At 35.8% G+C, this 23,955-nt stretch overlaps 1 protein-coding gene across 23 annotated transcripts in view; it reads left to right on the top strand.

The window, feature by feature from the left end:
- Positions 1–23,955, top strand: part of ADGRL2 (adhesion G protein-coupled receptor L2) — a 201,809-nt gene that overhangs the window by 138,920 nt on the left and 38,934 nt on the right. For 14 of the 23 annotated variants that reach the window (XM_045292222.1, XM_030886084.2, XM_030886083.2 and 11 more), the window contains exons 4-11: positions 2,729–2,838; positions 8,183–8,194; positions 9,054–9,854; positions 17,045–17,338; positions 17,979–18,082; positions 18,932–19,117; positions 20,105–20,143; positions 23,003–23,186. In XM_045292222.1, coding sequence (XP_045148157.1) covers positions 2,729–2,838; positions 8,183–8,194; positions 9,054–9,854; positions 17,045–17,338; positions 17,979–18,082; positions 18,932–19,117; positions 20,105–20,143; positions 23,003–23,186 — 1,730 coding nt within the window. The remainder of the gene's footprint in view (positions 1–2,728; positions 2,839–8,182; positions 8,195–9,053; positions 9,855–17,044; positions 17,339–17,978; positions 18,083–18,931; positions 19,118–20,104; positions 20,144–23,002; positions 23,187–23,955) is intronic. The other 9 variants (XM_045292219.1, XM_045292228.1, XM_045292215.1 and 6 more) reach the window with 3 other exon arrangements.

Genomic DNA, 23,955 nt, shown 5'->3' with positions numbered 1-23,955 from the left:
CTTCCCATGCTTGTGAACCCTTGATAATTTGTAAATAATTTTTCTTTTCATATTTTACACAGTCTGCTGTTTCCCTTCACCCATGTTTCTGTTGTTTGTCCCTAGTTGGGTGGGGAGGGCTGTATGTCGATCATTACACTCGGTTCTCCCTTCTTTCCCCACCTGCCCCCTACCCTCATAGTATTGCTACTTTCATTCTTGGTCTTGTGGGGTTTATCTGTCCTGAATTCCCCATGTTGCATGCTCTCAAATGTACCAGTGTACATGCTCTGGTCTAGCCAGATTTGTAAGGTAGAGCTGGGGTCATTATGATGTGGGTGGGGCGAGCATTAAAGAACTTACAGGAATGTTGTGTGTTTCGTCCATGCTTTACTGCTCTCTGGCTGGCTCCTTCCTTCCTTGTGACTCTTCTGTGAGGGGATGTCCAGTTTTCTACAGATCGGCTTTGGGTCTCCTTTCCCCACCGCTCCTTTGCATCAAAATGGTTGTTTGTTTTGGGTTTTCTGCTGCCTGATAATCTGATCCCAGGATCACCTTGTGATCACAGGGGTTGGTGTGCTTCTTCCATGTGGGCTTTGTTGCTTCCCTGCTAGATGACCGCCTGTTTAACCTCAAGCTTTTAAGACCCCAGATGCTATGTCTTTTAATAGGCACCATCAGCTTTATTCAAAACATTATAAACATTATGGACACATTTTGTCTTCAGTGATCATGTCAGAAAGGTGAGCATCACAGAATGCCGGCTTATTATTGCGAAAATTCATATATTTCAAACAAAATCTAACAGAAGCAAGAAACCTTAATATCTCTTTTTTATAGAGTTCTGGTGAAACAAATTTTGACATTTGAAAAGTTTTTATTTTCATATTCTATTTCAAACTTCCTTTCTCACTTTTCCCAAGTTGGGAGATGCTACCAGGAGACTTTATTTGTAAGGAAAGGATTATAGAGTATATGAAATGTTTAATTTCATATGATATAAACTTAAGTTTAGTTAAAATTATCCTTGACATTGTCCATGTTCTTAAATTATTGTATGTGATATATATTATATATGGCATATTATAAATGGATTGTGATAAAATTATCAACCGTTGGCATTTCTGCATGCCAATACTGGTTATAATTATTTAAGACTGATCTATGATATTCACTGCATTAATCTTTGAATTATCTGTAAGACTTACCTGTTTGATCCTGTAGAAATTTTCAGGGTTTTCTGCTCTTAGAAGAAGATTGAATGTGATTTTAAAATTATAACTAGAGTGGCCCCAAAGTTGCTTAACTATCCCTTCTTAACACAGTTCTTGATGTCTTCCAAGATTTTATTCTGGTAGCTAGACTGCTTGCTCTTTCTTTATATTGCTATTTTATAGTTTGTTTATTTTGTGCACATTAGAATATCTAGTATTTAAATTGTCAAATAAATTTTGCTATTAATGTTCTTGTTCTGCTTACTTTGACTTCTTAATTGATATACTTATTAGTAAACATAGTAAATCTGCAAATACTATACTCCATTGGGTGATAATCAAGTCAAATGGTAAAATATTTTTTTCCTTTATAAAGCTTTACATTAACATGAGACCCTATTAAAATACCATTTGGACAAAGGTATACCTTCTCTGGTTTTTGAACTTGTAGTTAGTTATCTTGCATGAATTGATATTTTTCAAATATAAGAGTATTTCCTTTTAATTAATGCTAAATAGAACATTCTTGGAATCATGTTAGTTCTATTGTTATTAGGGTTATGTTTTAGGATTACTAATTTATAAGGGTCATCTCTAAGTATTGAAGATGGTTAATGTAGTTGGCTACTTATTGAAAGAATAGAAGTTCTGTACTAAGTAGAGATTCTACTTAATCCAAAGGGGCCTCAGAAGAAAGACCATGGTAACCTGTTTCTGGAAAATTGGCGGTTGAAAATATCGTTGGCATATATACAGTTCTGTGACAGGAATGAGGTTACCACGAGTGGGAGTTAACCCAAAGTAAACTAAAAAAAAACTTCAAACAAGCCAGGGACCTAAGTCATGTGATATATATAATATGAGCCCATTGATCTATAACAACAATAACTATAATGCTTAGAACCCAAGCCAAACAAAATGAAACCTCATACCCCCTGTTGTTGAGTAGATTCTGACTCGTAGCAGCCCATAATACAGAGTAGAAAGGCCCGATAGAGTTTACAAGGCAGCGAACTTTTACAGACTGCCACAGTTTACTCTCGTGTCGCTGAGGGTCTTCGCAGTGTGAACCCTCAGAAATTAAGCACTTTAACCACTCTGTACGAGACAGTGTATCAGGTGCTTCAAGTGCAATTTTGTCCCTTGTGTAGGCTGTACCATGTTCTTGTTATTTTAACAGATAAGTATGACGCCAAGTATCAAGCTGGTAAGCTCACATCACCTTCGAACCCACAGTTTGAAATGATCAAACATTTACATTAAAATGGTAGTTTAAAAATAAAAGAATAGTAGAAGCTGTTGGCTATTTTTTGTTTCCATTGAGTTAAGATTGAGTGTGATTAATGATATAAAAATAACACAACCAAAGAATATAAATTTTATAACTCTTATGAATGTTGAACAATCTAATATTATTTGTAATTTTTGTTATGTGGTCCTAGTTGCTTGATGAAAATCTAAATCAACTGTATGTTTAATAAAAATGAAACAAATACGTACGGTGTTATACACGCTCGATGCATTTTATTTTGCAGGTGCAACAATCGAACACAGTGTATAGTAGTTACTGGTTCAGATGTATTTCCTGATCCATGTCCTGGCACATACAAATACCTTGAAGTCCAATATGAATGTGTCCCTTATAGTAAGTATATGAAGTTCTTATTTTTCTGCAGCATTCCTTGTTGATGCAGAAAGACTACACATGTGAAAGAAGCATATGTTTATGTCCTACAAAACCATTATGCATGCAGAGCACTAACAGACTCAGGCCTCCAATTAGCTTCATGAAGTGTGGAAGGAAGCCATAGTGTGATGCTGGCCAAGTGTCTGTCTGTGTTCTTAAGTGTTTGGCTTTTAAGGCTAGTGTTTTTCCAGAAAACAAACTTGAATTAGCTATTCAATAGGGCAGATAGAAATCTGTACTTCCGCCCAATACCAGTTGCTGACAAATTGGTTTGGCTGACAGTTTTCTAAAGAAGGAATTGACTTCAGTTTTAATCGGAGCTACTTGAATGGCTACCTGCTGTTTAGTGCCTGGTAAAAGCTACCTTAGCAGTAACTGAGGCAAGTGCTTTCCTCTCTGTTGTGTTCAAGAGCATTTATCATATTCAGAGGTGAAACACTGAATAAGACAGCTAGCTAGAGCATAGCTGGATTCACATTTCTATTTAATTTCATAAGTTCATTTTTAGTAAGATCCCATAAAAGGATATGGCAAATCCAGTTGAAATGTTTATGAGCATGTTTGGTCTGATGCTCTAATTCTTTGTAGTTCCCCTCCTAATCTGAATCCATAGTTTAAATTGTATTTTATACTGATTGACTAGAAAAGTAGCAGCTGATAGTTAGGTGCTCCTAAAAGCTTGAGTATATATTCCCTAATTTTCTTAAGTCAAAATTTTCATGTTCTTGTTTTCTTTTTTTTTTCCACTTTGGAGAAAAAAATGTCACTCCACTGAATTTTGAAGTAAAAGTGGTTTAACAATTTTGTTGATATGAAATAGTTCATTCACCATTCTAAAATAAAATATATTGCATCTACCAATTAATGAAATTGGTGTTTCCATAGCCTTAAGTAATCACTAAGTTTTGACAGTCATATATCCAAACTCTCCAGTATTTCTAAAACCAAAGGGCACAATTTCGATGTTGCATGTACAACATGGTAGTAAACATTCTTAAGTATGCCAGGAAGGCAGCATCCCATTCCCCCACCCTCACCCTCGTTAGCCGCTGTTTAGATAACGTTATGTTTTTGTGGGATACCAGAAAAAGGCCAAACACAGATGATATTTTCTTTCTATCTTGCTCTGTGTTCCTGTGTTACTGCAAAATGGATGCTTTTATGTTTTCAGTTGGTTTTTTTTCTACACCATTTATAGGATTGGAAGCCTACTGAGTACACGGATCTTTGTACCATTTTTCCTGTATAGTGTTGATGACTTAGACAATCACTCTCTCGTGCCACTAAGGCAACAGTGCATTGTTTTGAGCTAACCAAAATTATTTTGTTCCATAAAGTCACTTTCACCTGAATTTAGCACGATCTCTGTCTCCTCAAATTAGAGCAGGAATACAGCATCCATTCCCAGACAGTGGAATCAGTCAGAGCTGCCGACCGGTGTGTCTTTCTGGGACAGTTCCTGTAGCCTAGTCTATAGGACAAGAACAGTGTTAAGCAGACATTATTTTCTGACTATTAAATTACTTCTTGTGCTGTTTAAGAAAGGAAAATTATGGATATCTTCTGGAACATCTAACTTTCAAAATTTTATTTTTTCAGTTCTCCAGAAGTATTGTACATTGTGCATTAAGCTTTCATATAGCTAAACGCAGTGAAGTATTTCTTCTTTTTAGTTTCTGTCCTTAAAAAAAAAACACAATTAATTTTCTGTTATCTTTCTAGATTTGTGCACGAGACTGAAATAAATCTGGCTTTATTCCCCCCACCCCACCCCCACTACTTCTTGCTAAAGAATAAGAGAAATGATAATTCTATATACTGTATGGTAGTGGCACACTATGAACTACATGGAATTTACAAATATGAAAATTCAATGTAAATGATCAGATCGTTTGAATCTTATGAGGAGCCATGTATCATTTGCCCTCGTTTTCCACTCCTGTGTTTATTTGTTTTGTTTGTTACACCCACCCCATATACTTTTTAGCTTCTAGTTTTAATTTTGTTTTAGTAGAGAGTGCATACCTTGTGAAAAAGCATACCTTTCTTTCCTTTTACTCAATTGATGAAAATAGACTTCATCAGATAATGTTTACTGTCTGTCTGCACCCTCTTGGTTTGACGCCAGTTTCTATCCAGAACAAATCCTCCAGGAACTTATTTACCCCAAGCTGTTTCCTTATTACTCTTACACCATTTCAGAAATTTTTCTTGATTTTGGAAATATTTACAATAACTTTACTCAACAGAAACTATTGCAAATGCTGGGCTGCTTTTCTCTGTGTGTTTATACACAAGCACAAGCATTGTATGTGATTTGCATATTTGGCCAGGTAATGTCTGTATTTGTCATTAACCAAAGTGTTAGTAATGGGATGTACGTGCTTTTATCAGACACGTTAATGAGTCATAAAGATCTTGGAGGATAAAGGAGGTTATTGTGGAATTTTGAATTCCACAAACAGGATTTGGTTTTGATTTTTGTACTTTTAAATTATGAATTATCATTAATTATAACTTAATTGTAACTGTGAATTTTATTTGATGAGAAAAATAATAACAGCAATTTCCGATTAAATTGTTCATATGAATACATAAGACAGTAGATTTATTCAATTGAAATAGTGTGTCACTTCAAATACAGAGTATGTAGCCTTTAGTTTATATTGATCAGCTTCTTGTCTTACATATTCACGTAGTCCTAACACGAATGTTGTTGGGTCATACATGTGTGTTTGGTCTATAGAAAAGTAAATGCATTGTTACAAATTAATTCATACCATCTTTTTAAAAAAAGTCATATCTAGATTGAGCATGTGATAGAGAATGCTGACTCCATTACTTTTATCGGATATTTATGTTCTTCTGGGTTGAGAGAATTTTGAGAGTCCTGAAAAGTTGATTTGATGGGTATCTGCCCCTGTGATGACTGCTACTTCTGCTTTAAGAATTCCATGCCTTCTTTGAGCCATCAAACATCAAAACATTTTCTTTGATTACTTATTTTACACATGGGTCCTACTTTTCAGCTTTCATGCTATTTTTCAATTAATATATAATTTGTATCGGTGCTCTTTTCCTTTAACATTATTATTATCAGTTAAGTCACAAAGCAGTGGAACGTTCCTAGTTGATACATTTCTCAGTAACTGCCCTGTCATCTTAGCATTAATAAAATAATTGTTAAAACCCATCCATTTTTAATAACAGAACAAAATATATTTTGTATGTCTTTATTAAACTTGTTTTGGGTTCTATTTTAATATTAAACATTATTTTTAAATGTATAATCCTCTTCATTTACAACTAAAGGATTTAGTTCAGCAAAACTGCCCTTTCCTAAAAAGCACACAGCTGTGTATCAGTGTAGTGGAAGCAGTCACACCACTGATTTCTCAGACACTCCTTTTCCCACCACGCCCTTCCATTACTGATTCTGAGCTGGTGTAATGATCGTTATCGAAGAACCATTTCCGGGCTGGTGGTCTATAAAAAGTATTGTTCCCAGGTTGATAACTCTGAATTTCTTCCATTAGCTGAGGTATAGTCAGAAATCCTTCTTTTCGGACGAAGTGTGTTTCCTGAAAGTGGTAAAATAGGCACCTTTGATTGGGGAGGCGTTGCTCACTGAGAAAGGTTATATGCCATTCATTTGGTAAAATGTTTGTGTGATATGTTTCTCCCAAAGGTGTTTCAGGTCAATATTTAATCTTGATGAATCATTGCAATTTAAAAAAATTAACCAAGCTAAGGCATCGTAATGAAATATGCAACTACAGTGTCTTGGAGTAATCAGTTAGGAGATAGAATATTAGCACACCCTAATGCATTTTAATAAGGAAAGAGGGAGACACACAGACATTAATCCGGTCATTTTATGAAATTCAGGCAACCTACTTCAAAGCCTGGAGACAATCTAGAATAATATTTCGTGGTTTGTAGTTTTTAAATTCCCATACAGCACCCTCCCTAGAACTAAGGAGCCCCAGTGGTGTAGTATTTAAGTGCTCACTTGCTCACCAGAAGCTCAAAGGTTTGAACCCATCAGCCACTCCTTGGGAGAAAGATGCTTCTGAAAATATTATAGCTTTGGGAACCCTGCCCGGGCAGTTCTAGTCTCTCCTTACAGGGTCCCGAGGTGCTGGAATCAACCCAGGGGCAATGTGTTTTCCTTCAACTGCATACATATTCCATTTCTTTAAACTTCTGAGAGGAAGGGTTTTTGTTTTGTTTTGTTTGTCATTTAACTCTACTAATCAGGTTTGTTTAGTGATAGCATTTACCTTTTAATGGGGTCTGTGGAGGCGAGGTATTTGCTTTGAATGCTCAGTATGATTGTCTTTGCATGCTAGCTTGATTTTCTGTGTAAATTAACGATGGTAGAAAATGTCATAATAAGCTAACCATAATTCTCTCTTCCTTTTTTTCCTTGCCGACTGTGCTTGCTTTTCCCTTGTATGTATTTTGCTTACTTATTTTATAAACTAAGTCATAATATTTGAGATGTATAATTTAATAATTTTATAAGATTATAGTATGTGTATGTATATATATATATATATCTGCCTAAAAATAAATTTAGCAATTCTTCTTGATGAAAAAAGGCATCGTCTGACCCCAGTTAATAAAAATTCTCTTTGGGGTTTGGAGGAGATTTATTTATTTCTGGAAAGGAGGCGTTTAAAATTGTTTAAGAGGCATTATTCTAGAAAGAGTATATTTGAAACAAAGCATGTATAGAGATGCATAGTTATATATATATTTCTACTGGCAAAATATCTTGGAAAAATATTACTATCTCAACTCCCAAAATTAATTGTGGTTTTTAAATAAATATATTGTCCTGTTTTATATTGATCTAATTTTAGTCAGTAATTGCACACAAATGGGGATGATATCCCTATGCATGCATTTATGTCTATAGCATACATATAAAAAGTAAAACTTTATAAGAATGCTGAGTGACTTTGGGAAGGCAAGAGTATGTATAGCATGCATTAGTAAAAAGTTTCATTATTTATTCAGGTACACTAAGTGAAGCAACATGCCAACATATTTGTATTGCCTCCTTAATCTACTAAAATGATTGATCCATGTTCTTTTATGTAACTTTAGAATCTCTCTCCTGCTAGGTTTTCCTGTTGTGTTTTCTCTTTATCCGAAGTAGTGCAGCTCTTACTCTTCTATATTTAGCATCTATAAAGAATTCAGTCTTAGTCTAAAAGTCAAATTATTTTAATCTTTTTTCTTTTTTCCTTGTATCTTTTTTTTTAATGCTTTCTTCCAATGCTTAAAATAGAAGTGGAGCAAAAAGGTAAATAACGGATACTGTCCAAACCCTAGCTCCCTGTTATGTGCCTTATGGATGTTAACCTCCTCCCTCCCCTCCCCTCACAATAGTTCTGATGTTAATGTAATCAGCAGGAGCTCAGAAATGCACCTCATAAAGAAGGCGACTGTTTACAATGAATTTATTTGACTGCTAAATCTGGTGATGGGTTATCAATACTGAAGTCTGGGAAGGGAGGGTTCTTTCTGTGTTCATTTTTTCACCCTTTATCTCCTTTTCTGACACCCTTGGGTATTTTCTTATTAAAGTGTCACCTTGCCTAGCTTCCAGAGCCCTCTCCATAGCATGCCGTCGTGGTCACAGGGTTTCCTGGTTGCTTCATCACTACTTTCCTTGTGTTTAGTTTTCTCTGTTTCTAATCGCACTTTTTGAATTTTTATGTTCCTTAGAGTAAACCACCTTGACTTTCAGTCTAACTTCCTTAAAGGTTCTAAATAAAATCCACTATGGGTTTTGTTTTATCTGCTTTGTTTGGGTTGGGTTTTTGTTGTTGGTTTATTTTTGAGGAACGTTTAAAGAAAGTCCTTGTGGAGGGTATGAAATTTGGGCTGGAATAAAGTACTTTGTATACTTTTATATACAAAACAGTCTTTTAAAACAAGATGACAAATTATAAAAATAGCAAAAACTTAAATTGTCAGCTCGCTTATGAATGATCTTAATTTTGTTATGTAGTGGTCCATTAATTTAACATCCAGAGAGAAATTTTGCTACAACTAAGTTCTAATAAATATTTATTTTTATTTATGATGATTGAAACTTGAGTTTTTGTATGTAGTTTTTTAACTTGTCTCATTTCTTGTCTTTTCTTTATGACTGTTAGTTTTTGTGTGTCCTGGGACTTTGAAAACAATTGTGGACTCACCATGTATATATGAAGCGGAGCAAAAGGCAGGTGCTTGGTGCAAGGACCCTCTCCAGGCTGCAGATAAAATTTATTTCATGCCCTGGACTCCCTACCGCACTGATACTTTGATAGAATTTGCTTCCTTAGAAGATTTCCAAAACAGTCGCCAAACAACAACTTACAAACTTCCAAATCGAGTAGATGGTACTGGATTTGTGGTGTATGATGGTGCTGTCTTCTTCAACAAAGAAAGGACAAGGAATATTGTGAAATTTGACTTGAGGACTAGAATTAAGAGTGGTGAGGCCATAATTAATTATGCCAACTACCATGATACCTCACCATATAGATGGGGCGGGAAGACTGATATCGACCTGGCGGTTGATGAAAATGGCTTATGGGTCATTTATGCCACTGAGCAGAACAATGGAATGATCGTTATTAGCCAACTGAATCCATATACCCTTCGATTTGAAGCAACGTGGGAGACAGTTTATGACAAACGGGCTGCATCAAACGCGTTCATGATATGCGGAGTGCTGTATGTAGTCAGGTCAGTGTACCAAGACAATGAGAGCGAAACCGGCAGGAATGCGATTGATTACATCTACAACACCCGATTAAACCGAGGAGAATATGTAGATGTTCCCTTCCCCAATCAGTATCAGTATATTGCTGCAGTGGATTACAATCCAAGAGATAATCAACTCTATGTATGGAACAATAACTTCATTTTACGATATTCTCTGGAGTTTGGTCCACCCGATCCTGCCCAAGGTAAGGATGTTACCTACTAACATTTATGTGTTTTTGTGAAGAGCTTCCTTTTGAAAGAATTATTAAGTTTTTTTTCTATTTATTTCAATCCACTGAGATCTTCTCTTTTTTCATAATTAAAGCACAAAGGATAATGTTCGGGTAATTCATATTATAGCATCGACTGGGATAATTTCAGCCTTATTTTCTTTCATCTATTTTCTTTTTGTAAATTTCTTTATTAAAGTATTACCTTAAAAATTGTGACACCATTAGTCAGTTTACTTTTTCATTGCTAATATATATATATATATATATTTACCAGCTACAAACCTGCTCTGCTTTTTTCCCTACCTGACTTCTGAATTGATTACAATCCACGGGCAGACCTTTTAACTTCTTGGCGCCAGTGGTTAAGGGAAATGGTGTGCGAGGCATCTCATGAGGATGATAGGCTAGATGTTCAATGCCGCCATAAGTGTTCTGAAGTTTTGGCGGCTGCTTTCTGGGTAAGAAAGGGAGTGTTGCAACATGTTTCTGTATCATCATGGAAGACTACACATGGCTATTTCCTAATAAATTAGTGACAGTTGTAAGTAAATATTTCTGTGACCCTTACCTGTCATATAGAAGTAAGCATTAAATGATCCAAGGCAATGATTTATGGAAGACAGACCTCTTAACACTTTTTATTTGTCTTTACTTTAGGTATCTTTTTACAGGATCATTACCTTTAGAAAGTTACAGTGTGTGTGTATATATATTTGAAAATATATTTCTATTTAAGTAAGTTCTGTGGGGAATAGTAGGAGAAATACAGTAATATTTTATTAAAATAAGGCTACCTCATAGCCTTGATAAAATAATGACCGATTAGTATATTATTATAGCAGCGCATAACAAAATCTTTTCTTTTGGAATGATGTTTGCATTTTTAAGGTTTGGATTGATAGTCAATTTATTGTGTTAATTGAGATTTTCAATTTTTTGAGTTACTTCAAAAATGTAGGGACCTGAAACTTTTGTGAAGTGATCAAATCAATCTTTTACACAAGACAGAACTTACTATCTTACGTTAAAGCAATGTACCATACCCATAACAATAAATATACACCTAGGCATAGTCTAAATATTGTTGTACAATCAAAACATTCAAAGCAGAAGTCAGAGCCTTTAAAAAATTATTTAGAGCACCAAAATTTGTGCGTTTTGTTAATAAAACAGGTACAGTACTGACTTAGTACTTGGCCCCTGCCTGAACTATGTAAACCTGGAGATTTATAACCCAAAGAGATAGCAGTAACATCCCAATGTTAAATTTTTCATTAATCGTATCGTCCTTTAGGGAATATCGTCTTTATTTATACTCCTTTAGAATCATTTGAAGTCCTGGTGTCCCAGATTTCTTGGCTGCTAACTGAAAGGTTGGCAGTTTGAACCCACCAGCTGCTTATGGGAGAAAGATGACAGCAGTCTGCTTTCAAAAAAATTTCCGCTTTGGACACCCTATGTGGTAGATACTTTCACCCTGTCATACCAGGTGCCTCTTGAGTCAGTTTCTACATGCGTGTTAGTGGGGTAGGTGAAAATAATTTATTTTAACTTAAAATTTTTGAAAAATAGCAAACACCAAAGACTCTGTTGCCACCAAGTTGATACAAACTTTCAGTGACTCTAAGGACAGAATGGTTTCTTTATGGAAGAAGACCACCTGTCATTGCTCTGTGGAGCAGCTGATGCGTTTGGACCAATCATCTTTTGGCTAGCAGCAAAATGCTCAACCTTTGTCCCTCCAGGACTCCTTTAAAACTTTTAGATATGTATTTTTTTGCTCTCAAAGTTAGAAATTTGGTATGTTCCATGTTTCTCAGTTGTTTTCCTAAAAGCTAGTACCATGTTTCTCCTTTATCCTTAAAGTTGTCAGAAGGCCAATGTCAAGTCATTGACAAAATCTGACAGTGCCTTGACCTTTATGTTCTCTTTGCTTATAACCCATTGTGCCCTAGCCCAACTGTTACATTTGTCTTCGGGGACAATACATTTCTCAGAAGATAAATCTCTTCTCTTCAATTAAAGATAAAGAAAAACCAAAATGCTTAAAAATCACAAATCACAATCTGGCAACATCTAAATAATTGTGGATAGATTTAAGTAAGGTTCAATCTAATGAAGATTAATTCCTTGTCTACTTGTTGCAAACGTTTATGGTGACTACAAAGATTAGTAATAGAATAAGCCCTGATATGTGATTTATTATATGCTAGTAAATAATTTGACACATTTCAGATTTTTAAAAAGCTTGGGTAATTTAGATGCTTTTTGAAAAGAAAAAGGCATCAACGTTATAAATGAGATCTTAAGTATGTATAAGACATAAGAGTTCCTACAGTTGTGTTTTGCCATCACAAATAATTCATCATTCAAAAATCCTTCCCTAAAATGAAAATACTTCGACCTCTTATGTAACCCTTAGTAATAAAACGTTTCACCTGGCCTAAGTTCCTCTTACTGCCATCTGATGCATATTCTCTGGCTCTCTGCTTCTCTATGCTTTCAGAAACTCTTGTCTATCATCCAAAGGGTATGGTGACATCTATATGCATGTTAGGTGGGTTCTTGCAGAATTTTAAATTTCGTGCCTAAATTTAAGCCATTATGCCACCGTCAGCTTTTCAGAAGCAAGACCCTAGAAGTGATTGCACAAAGCAATCTGAGAAACCAGGCCTCTGCCTATCTTTAAGCACTGATTGACTACCCGGCTGAAACTCACAGTTAAAGTCCGACATCCTGGCTTGTCTACTATGTGCGACCAAGGCGTAAATTGTGCTGTAAAATTATCCATTCTTTTCATCTCTCATTGTGGACTATTTCACAGTGTATTGGCTTCACTACTTTTTGCCATTTGTAAATCTAAGCCTTTTCTTTCTTACCAGCACAGGCATATTATTTCAGTGCCTTGATAACGGTTTTCAAATACATCTTTTTTTTCCCTTTGAATTTTTTGCCTTATGTGATCTCTGCTTAGTTCATTGCTCTATTCCTCCCAACTAAGTCTATTTTTCCTGTTTCACCTCTCTCTACAGAGTGAGCTTAGGGAAAATACCCTTGCAGTCCTGTTTTTTCTATTTCTTAAATGTGATTTGCTCCAGATTTATTGATTCTGTTGCAAATTGATCTCCCAGGTATTCTGAGAAAAGTATTGTGCTTTTACTTGGGTTTTGACAGTGCTGGAATATTTGCCTTAAGGCCAATTATGACATAAAATGTGGGAAAACTTAGTAGTAGAGCCAAGGATGTTCATTTATTTAAGAAATGTTAAGCATTAAATGCATATTTATGGAAAGATCTTATCCGATTAGTTCTCAATGAAATATGATTGGTATTTTTAGACATTGAATAAATATAAATGCTCATTTTCACCTTATTGGTCTAAGACTCACTTTAAACTGAAAAAGAACAACAAAAAAACATGAAACTCACTGCTTTCAAACTCATGGAGACCATGTAGGACAGGGGAGACTTGCCTTTGTGAGTTTCCAAAACAGTCATTCTTTACAGGAGTAGAAAGCTCCATTTTTGTCCCATGGAGCTTTTAAACTGCTGATCTTGTGGTTAGCAGTCTAAAAAATCACCACCAGAGCTCTGTTCATTTGATAAACAGTGAGTTCTCTGAACGAGTGAAAGGAAATTGTCCTTAGTATAAATGGATATTCTTGGTGGGCCCTTTCATGCAAGAAAATGATAATAATAAATACCAAGCTCTTAGTCAACCCTACCATAGTAAGATGCCATGTAAATACGTTTATGAGCACCTGTACTCAAAAAAAGAACAATGGTAGGGAGAAGCCTAAGTCAGTTCATGTGGATACTTGATTAGAAAAGAGCTGTGTAAAATAGAGTTTGGATCTACTACGACCTATAGGATGTTCTTCTGTTTTGGACCTTTTGCCATATAAATTTTATTATGCTGTAGTTACGTTTTTTGTCCCACAACTTTTACATCACAAAATACAGTTCATTTCATGAGCTGATTTCGACTAACAGTGACAATATTAGGACAGGATAGAACTGCCCTTGTGGGTTTCCAAGACCCTTAAACTCTTTATGTGAGTAGAAAGCCTTGTCTTTCTCCTGTGGAGCTGCCAGTGGTTTTGAATTGCTGACCTTGTGGTTCTGAATTGCTGACCTTGTGGTTCTCAGCCCGACAAGTAACCACTGTGCCACCAAATACTGTGTCGTGTAATGGGCTCCAAACAAGGGCAATTAAGGGGGTGGATTCTATACATTCCCAAGGTTTATAGAACCTAGAAAGGTAAATCATAGCATTTCAGAAGGTGGACTTAGAACAAATCATTTAACTTCTCTATGCCCCTTGTCTTTAGCTGTAAAAATAAGATAATAGTAGTGTCTACATCATGAGCTTATGGTGAGAATTCAGTTCGATGACATGTGAATGGTGATTAGCATGTCGCATGGCACATAAATATTAAGTGTGAGACACTATTATGATCAGATGCCCTGTTGGTCTGTCCTCACCTGTGGAGATAAATGTATTATTTTCTAAAATAGGTCTGTCTAGTTTCTGTGTTAGATAAATTACTTGTCTTCAAATACTTCATTTGTCTGTTTTACCTATAATTTCTCAAAACACAAGAAATTGTAGTTGGTCCCCCACAGGTTTAATTTTGCCACTTAAAACTTACATTTATTTTCCTAATAACCCATATTTCATTGCCTTACAATGGTAGATTGTATCAATGTGGTTTCTTTTAAACATTTGGTCTAAAGGTCTGAAAAGATATTATCAAGAACACCTGGAAGAATGGTTAGAGAACACTGCATGAAACTTTATGAATTTACCGTAGATCATTTCATATCTATCTTGTTTCCTTTGGCCTAAACTTGTACTAATGCTTAGCTAACAAATTGCTGCTTGTGGAATGGCCAATATGTATTTCAGTAACTAAATAGGCATATGTACTGATAATGGACACTTAAAATGATATACTTAAAATGGTATAGCACTCAACTGTTTGCTTTGCCCTTTTCTCTATTTTGCTGTGATTCTTTGCTCCCCTTAAAAACTTGATTCGCAGCAGTTATGTGACACTTCCGCAAAAGATTGTGATGCTTCTGACAAATGTTAATTGAGAAAGCACTGAAAGCCTGGCTGTATTGTAATCAAAAGAAAATTATGGAGGTTTAACAAGATGTCAGGCAAGTCCTTTGCAGAAAAAGATAGACAGGCTTGAATAGGTTTCTGCAGCAGCTGGCGAGGCATGAAGTTTAACTAATGTGCATAGGCATCTCTCATATGGTCAATAAATTATACCCTGGAAATAAGACACATGCTTGGGAAGTTTCTCATGAGGTACATGGGAAAAGGAGGCAGGAAGTGTGTAGTAACAGTAACCCTTAGTGATAAGAAGTTTAGGTCACTATTCTCAAACTAGAAAATGCATGCTGTATTTTTCACTTGTATGCTTTTCACTGGTACATTTGTAGTAATCTGTTAAAAGGGTCAAGATTATGTGAATAAATAGTTATGAACCAAAACTTAAAACATTAAAATTACTGTGGTCATTAGAATTTCATCTGCATCTTAGTTTCTCATTTGTTTATTTAATTTTAATTTCTCATTTTTTAGACAAAGCAATATAGTAAGTTAATGACTTTATAAGATCATTTTTAAATAGTAACTATTGTTTTAACAGCTTGCTGTACTCTTTAAAATTTATTACAAATTTGAAATTATAGCATTGAATTTGCTGATTGGATCAAAAATACAGATATGTCTGTCATTTCAACAAATTATTGAATAATGAATGGAGGAAGTCCACTCTTAACCCTTTCATAGCTTCTGGCCAATTTTTCCCACCCTGTGTGTTCCTGCTCTGGGATTTATTGGGCAGCTGCTTTTTTCACAGGCACTGGAGTGACTGGGGAAAACGTGTGCTTGCCGTTGTTTTTATAGAGTATTATATTATATTATATTATATCTTCCCGAAAGAGTGATTTTTTTTTGGTAAAACTATTTGTCATTTTTACTGGGGAATAAATCTTGTAGATATATTACTGGATTCCTCTGTGGTGATTGGAAGCTGCCTCTCTCCCAATGATTGCAAGTTTGTGTGAATAGTAACTCTTAATTGAATGTACCAGCCAAGGGATCTAGAAGATGTTCATTGGCCCTAGGAACCTGTTTCCCTCTAATGTTCTCTCCCGAGTCCTGAGAAATATATACAGCCCACACGCTTTGGCCCCTCCAGATTCCAGAGGGTCATGTGTGTCCCATATTCGTATCAAAAGCCATGTTTCAAAACAAAATGTGAGAAATATTCGTTGATTCAGCATACTTTTCATTCATGAAAACACTTGGTATTAGCAAACATTCAAAGCAGAAAGCAGTTGGGTGATGAAAAGGCTTAAATGTGCAATGCACCTTTGTACTCTCTTGTTAGGTCTCAAGAAGATATGTAGGGTTGGTCTAGAATTAAGTCTGATTTAATCTAGCCCATGATCTTGATAAGCGATTGCATCACATACCTCTGTTAGGAACTAGTTTTTTTTCCTCATACCTAGATTTTCAAAAGGAAAGGCAATAAAACCTAAGATAGTTTTCTACTAAAATAATGCCAAGCTTATCTTCTGTTTGGTTCCAATCAGACATGCTATAATACTTCTAAAACAACTGGCTGCTGGGTGGGAAGATGTTAACAGTATTATCAAGTTTCTTGCCAAGTGTAGAGTAGAAGACATGAAAACTTTTATTGCCCTAATTATAAAGGTCAGAGTTTGTTGACAGTTTGAATTTGGTTTGCTTATAGAGAATGCCTGTGTATACAGATAGATTTTCCCCTTAAACTACTTAGAAATTATTATTTAGTCACTCAATGAAATTGCTTTTCATTTCCTGGTACATAATATGTGATGAAATTGTGCTTACACTTTATCATCTAATATTTCATTGAGAAGCAACCCTAACACCCTAAAGTAAAAGTTAATATACCATGTTTTAGCCAAGACTAAATACTCTAAATACATTAGAGTAGATTTAATCTTCTCACCTCACTGATATTCTCGATAATTCTCATGTTGTTGGTTTGGTGATAGGTGTATGTGTGCGTACGCATACGCTTTTGCACCTTCAGAGGTGCGTACCTGTGTGTGAGTGCGTATCTGAGATTAATTTGCTCATCTTTTTTCCATAGTGCCTACCACAGCTGTGACAATAACTTCTTCAGCTGAGCTGTTCAAAACCACAGTATCAACCATAAGCACTACTTCACAGAAAGGCCCCCTGAGCACAACTGTAGCTGGATCACAGGAAGGAAGTAAAGGGACAGAACCACCTCCAGCAGTTTCTACAACCAAAATTCCTCCTGTAACAAATATTTTTCCCCTGCCAGAGAGATTCTGCGAAGCGTTAGAAGCGAGGGGAATATGGTGGCCTCAGACACAAAGGGGAATGATGGTTGAACGACCGTGTCCCAAGGGAACAAGAGGTATTTATTTTCTGTAAAATACCACACACACACACACACACACATACACACTCACACTCACACACACACACTTACTTGAAACTCTAGCAATTAGATCCTGAGCCAACTGTAAAGTGAATTTTGTTTATTTGTTTTCCTTTGGAAGAGAAATTTGCACTGGCTAGCTTTGAGAAATATCTGTCCTTAGACATTATAGCATTGATAGCATTTCTGTCCTTAGACATTATAGCCTTGATAGACAGCATAAGGGTTGTCAGAGCTGTACAAGAGTTACGTAAGGTCAGGCACAGAATTACCTCCCTCAAAGACTGAGGTCAACTTGGGTTTTTACGTGAGGCCTCTATCGAGTGAAGCTTCCTTACAGCTCTGTCTTCTCACTACCAGCTTCACTCTAGAGGTGCCCCAAGACAATCAAAGGCCTTTGTTTGTTCGCTCTAAATGTCGGATATTTCTGTGTTGACTTTATATTTACTGTTTATAAATCCGCATTATACCCGACTTTTTGTCAGTTTTTGTCAACTGCTTCCATTAGGGTTTATTCAAAATTTAACACGCAGAGCAGTATCATCATAGCTGATTGCCCGATTGCAGGCAGAAAAAATGTTTTCAATTCCGCTGTTGTTTTCTACATCTGTTGTAGGAACTGCCTCGTATCTCTGCATGGTTTCCACTGGAACATGGAACCCTAAGGGCCCTGATCTTAGCAACTGCACCTCACACTGGGTAAATCAGCTGGCTCAGAAGGTTGGTTGGAACTTTTTAATATGATACACATTGGTGATTAAGGGCTTTAACATCTAACATCAATAATTTAGCTTTGCATGCTAAAACGAGCTTCATTGCTCTTTGTTCAGTATAAAAGTAAAAAAGAAAAGTGTGTATCATTGTGTCTGTAAACTATTTATTGAATGTTAGATCTGCATATGTTTGGGGGGTATGCTGCTTTCTATGTTAAGCTTTTTAATGAGTACATGCTTGCTTAATTTCATTCATACTTAGTTTGTTCTGTTTCTTTTGATGTTCACAGAACAAATAGTTTATTGGCCTAATAAATCAAATATCATTATGTTTGCCAGTGAATCCACAGAATGCAAGCAGATGTTTCTATCACAGATGATTATGATGGAATAAATTCAAATGGCTTTGAAAGACATGAGTACCTTTAGTATTCCTGCATAACTTGGTCCTACTGTTTTAGTTTTTCCTCTCCTAGCTATCTTTCCAAAATGAAAACACTAGATAACGCCCTCCGTGTAATTCTGGTTAAATTTCTGGATTATTGACATAATTCAATAGATTTTAAAATGGTTGCAATGAAATGAGAGCTGGCTGAAAAATATTTTTCAAGATTTGTTTTTCCTTTTTTGCCTTTTGTGTAAATGGTAAAAGTTTCTTTTGTATACTGAGGATCTGAAAACCTTTCATCTTGTGCGATGAGGAGAAAGTTATTGCTCTCAATCAGTTGCCCATTTTGACCTGCTTGTAATTCCCCCCAGCACCACCACCACAGCAAAGGTTCTGGAAGAGAAAGACTAGAACCCGCAAGCAGAACAAGACATCTTACTGACAGAGCGTGTGAATTTGTCCTTGCAGATCCGAAGTGGAGAAAATGCTGCTAGTCTTGCCAATGAACTGGCTAAGCACACCAAAGGGCCCGTGTTTGCCGGGGATGTGAGTTCTTCGGTGAGGTTGATGGAGCAGCTGGTGGATATTCTTGATGCACAACTGCAGGAACTGAAACCCAGTGAGAAAGACTCAGCTGGACGGAGTTATAACAAGGTACGTAGAAAGAGGCTGAGATCTATGTAGACAGTTTGTGTGGTAAATCTTAATTCTTCTAGCAATTAGCTGTCAGACCCTTAACACCCCCTCACTCCTAACACCCCCCCACCCCCATGCACATACATAGAAACACCATTTCTGTTTTGGTTCATTTCCCGACAAAGAATCGCACATGATTTAAAAAGCTAGGTTGAAAACAAATGCCGAGATTTTCAGCAAATTTTTATGCAGTTTTTGTGGTTAAATTATGTGTCTCGGCTGATATTCGGGTCAGCTTATGCTCGAGTATATATGGTATATTAAAAAGAATACTAAATCTCTATCCGAGGGAGATCTAAATTGGCAGTCAGATCTAAATTGGCAGTCAGCTTCATAGAACCGATTGTGGTCGCTATACTCACTTTAAAATGTGTTACTTTGACTTGAGAAGTAATGTATTAAAATTTGATATGTTTCACATAGTTCCTTATGACTGCAACAATATTTTGACATGTATAAGAATATTAGAGAAATAGGACTTTGAATGGGAGTTTGATACTGTAGAAATATATTGTAGCAGCACTATTTATCTTTCCCAGTGTGACAAAACTCGGATACTTACTCTGACCACACTTAAAAATATTACACGAGATTTACAGGAATCCAAACTCTAGTTTAATACGATTATATAAGGTGAAATAAATATCTATCCATCTATCCATCCATCCATCCATCCATCCATCCATCCATCCATCCATCCATCTATCTAAGAACCACAGTATGTAATTTGTTGCTAGTCTGATCCGAGTTAGTATGCTTAATTAACTATGTCTTAAAGCTACAAATGAACCATTTGGCAGTCTGCATAAATTCACAGAACTCCAGAGGACTGTACGTAATCGGCTTTAAGCCAGGAATAGCAGCATCCATTTGGAGGATTTCTTTTTTTCCTCATTTTCAAGAAATAAAAAATCTAACCTGATTTTCTTTTCTTTTACTAAAAAGCTCCAAAAACGAGAGAAGACATGCAGGGCTTACCTTAAGGTATCTCTCCTGTGCTGTCACCTGCCTTTTCCTTCTTCAGCTACCCGCCACGCTTTATCATCTTGCTGCATGATCCAATGTATTTCAGTCTTTGATAATTATATAATGTGCCCCATATCAGCTGTACAAATGTTGGCTTTTCACAGGTATAATACTCCAAGAAAAAGCAAATAATTTATATTTTTTGCCATTTTCCCATTTTTTCAAAAGTATGAGAATTTTAATGACACAGCCTCTTGAATTGGAACGCAGTCATATAGCCGTTTTCTTTCCCATTTTCATCTCTGGATTAAAACACAACTTGAGTAAAACAGCTCTGATATATTCTTGGCAGTTTATCATATCAAAGACTGTATAGTCATAATGTATGTGCATGAAAAAGCCACTGCTTAGCTAATCACTGTGTACTTTTAAATATGATAGCTTTTGTCGCTAATTTGTAGGCACCGAGAACCAGGTTGATACAGGGATGGGCTACTAGAAAAGCAAATAAATACATTTTAAAATGTATGTCAATATGTATTTCATGTTGCTCTTTTATCAAGCTAATAGGAACAAAAAGCCACAGCTTGGCTGTGGCTCCTGGTCCACTCCAGCCACTTTTTGTCATTGGTAGATCCAAGTAATGGGAAACATGCTGAGGCTCAGAGTGGAATTAGGTCATGCTAGTTCCTCATGATAGATCACAACACCGAAACCAAGCTGCAGTTTGTTTTGTTGTGTGAGTTTTAGAAGTTCTTTTGGGGGTGTTAGTTTTTTTTCTAACCTAAAATAAACCTTGAACTATTCCATGTACATATGATGGCAAAATAGGAATTTTTATACTTTCATAGAGTGGAGGTCATTCAGAAGCCGTGAATTCTCCAATTTGGGTTGGTAAAACCTGGAGGGGAGAGGTGGGGGGGGCGGTTAGATGGTATCTTGCAAGTTAATAAAGTCTAGTAAGAGATATTATTGGACCTGAGAACTTTATAAGAAAGACTGTAAGAAAGTCTGTTTTTAGGTAGTATTTGAAAGTCCCATTTTAGCCTGGTTAATGGGGGTAAAGAAGTAACTATTGAAGTGTAGTTTTTTGTAACTCAGTTTTCAGTTCACCATTACGGTGTTAGTTAATATTTTGAATGTAATAATTGGTATGTTGCCCAGGATTTATGTCTCCATGGGAAAAAGGATCCCCCCACCCCCTTTACAGGGAAACCTATTTCATATAGATTATTTGGTTAATGATCATTTTGCTCCTATTAGAAAAGTGCAAATGTAGTAAAGAAGGAAGGTTTCAAATTAATAAAGGCATGCAATCAGCTAGTTAGGTGGAATACATAATAATTAACAGCATGTCCTTAATTTCTGACCAGTGTCATTTTTAGTTTGTCTCAAATGAGCTCCTCTCTACAGATAAGACTAAAAAAACTCCTTAAAATACAAATGAGCAGCTGACTTATGCTATGCAAATGAAGCAAGTCCCCACTTTGTGACAAAGGACTCATTTGTAACTTAGAGGATTCAGTCTGGATTTCTTGGTGACTAATGAATCCAGCCTCAGCAGACCAATTTTTTTGTTCCACTCTAGTTAATGGCTGCAGCAATATCAGTGTGAGCATTTTGAGTCTTCTATCTCCCATTGAAGAGAGCCGGGAAAGCCTTTAGCGCCACTTGGAAGTATCTTCCACCTGCCATGAAGGTTGTGGTGGCTCACAAGGCAGACAGAACAAGGATATTAAGATTGATTAGGCCAATTAATCTTACCATGGCATGAGCAGTGGACATCCTCTCCCCCCATTTTAATACAGTGCCTCAAAGTAGCAAATTTGCTGCTGTTCTTTGTAAATGTATGTTCTCTCTCCCCTACCCCCCATCAGTGGTTACTTATAGATCAGGTACTTTATACATGGGCTTGATGATATATTATGACTAGGTAAATGGCTTTGAGTAAACACAGTGATTTCAGCTTTGGTTGGCATCATCACTGCACAGCTGTAAGAACCAGTGCTAGAGGGCCTGTCTTTAGTTGTTTACCTGATTGGTATTATTGACTGGATTATATACTTATTTATTATATTATAATACTATTCTGCATGCTAATAAGTTAAACATACATATTTAAATAAGTACAAAAAAGAAGATTGTTATGATTTTTTTCTATTAACTATATTAAGACATGAGTGTTATCTCTTTTGATTGCTCTATTGATTCCACCACAACACAATTATTTGTGAATCAAGAACTATTTCTACGTATTTAAATCATATGGGAAGTGAAGGAATAAACATTTTTTAAATGCTTTAGAAACTTCAAAGACATCTTTTAAAGAACAACGATTACGACAACAGCAAAAAAGGACAAATAAGTCGATTATGTCTGTTAAGTAGCATGCTGACTACTGTTTTAGCTTAGGTGCTAATGAGTAACATGGTCTCATTTTTAAGGATGAAAATCGAGCCACAACAGAGACATCAAGTGTGTTTTTTTATATAGAACATTCGTCTTCAGACTAGAAAATGAATTTAGTTATATAACAACAATATGTTCAATATTAATGCCTCTGGTTAAAAGCTGACACTAAGTGGCTATGTTTCTCTTTAACAATTAAGGTTTATAGGATAAACAAAAAGAAGCCCTCTCTGTATATTTAATTTACTCTTTACCACCAGGTTTGCTGATCTTCAGTTAGTGCTGCTTTGAAAGGCTGAGGTCTATTTTAAGTTAACCAAGATATATGTTGGTCAGGCTTTCTTCCATCCTGAAATAAGAGTAAATCATCATGACAGTTAAATATTACAATTGTCACTAGTCAGTGATTGAAAATCACCTTGGTGCTAGAAGCAGTCAAAACTAATGATAGTTTTCTAATGGATGCAGGCAATTGTTGACACAGTAGACAACCTTCTGAGACCTGAAGCTCTGGAATCATGGAAACATATGAATTCTTCTGAACAAGCTCATACTGCAACAATGTTACTTGATACATTGGAGGAAGGAGCTTTTGTCCTGGCTGACAATCTCTTAGAACCTACAAGGGTTTCAATGCCTACGGAAAATATTGGTAAGTGAATCTGTTGTCATGTTTAATTTTGATTTAGAAGATAGAAAAAAGATATTTCTATTTTGAAACTGCTCAGTTATTTTTCCATACCAAACTTTTTTGTCTAAACTTGTTTGTTGTTAGCAAGAGAAATTATTGATCTGAAATGGCAAAATTAATGTAAAAGTCACAATCTATTTTCTATCTTTTAAAAGTTGGGTTTTATGTGTTTTTCTTTTTAATTGGAAAATCATTACGGGAAAAGGAAAAGGTGTTACAAGTGTTTAAATGCCAGACTATGGACTGCTTCAGTAATGAAAACGCTTGTTATGCAACTGACAAATGCTTTTCCATTTTATATGTTTCTAATGAATTTAAATTACTTTCTGGAATGTGTTCTACCAGTCACATATTTTAGCCACACGGAACATGAGTCAAGTGTTTATATTGAACACAACTGCCTTCAGGTGAAAATGTGGTCAGTGAACTACATCTCCCTTAATGCAGTATGTCCATGCTTCACAGATTGCAAAATAGCTGCAGATAGTTTTGAAGCATATTTAAGAATTTAAATGCTGCCCCTGAGAGTTAGAAATTTACTTTTGAAACTATGTGAAAGAAGTACAGTATAATATTAATCTAGGCTTGAATGTTTCAGAAATGTTAATTTCCAGTTATTCTTAGCTCTGGTGACATTTCCAGTATAACACTTAGTAATAAATCCCACAAACAAAAATGTTATGTTAAAAACAAGCAAGCATAGGCAAAGGAAAGACAAAGACTACTTACT

This window comes from Echinops telfairi, unplaced genomic scaffold (assembly GCF_000313985.2).
Source record: "Echinops telfairi isolate 266 unplaced genomic scaffold, ASM31398v2 ScPeMD7_443;HRSCAF=831, whole genome shotgun sequence".
NCBI classification, from domain to species: Eukaryota; Metazoa; Chordata; class Mammalia; order Afrosoricida; family Tenrecidae; genus Echinops; species Echinops telfairi.
Note: the sequence above shows the minus strand (reverse complement) of the source record. Positions and strands in the feature narration are given on the sequence as shown.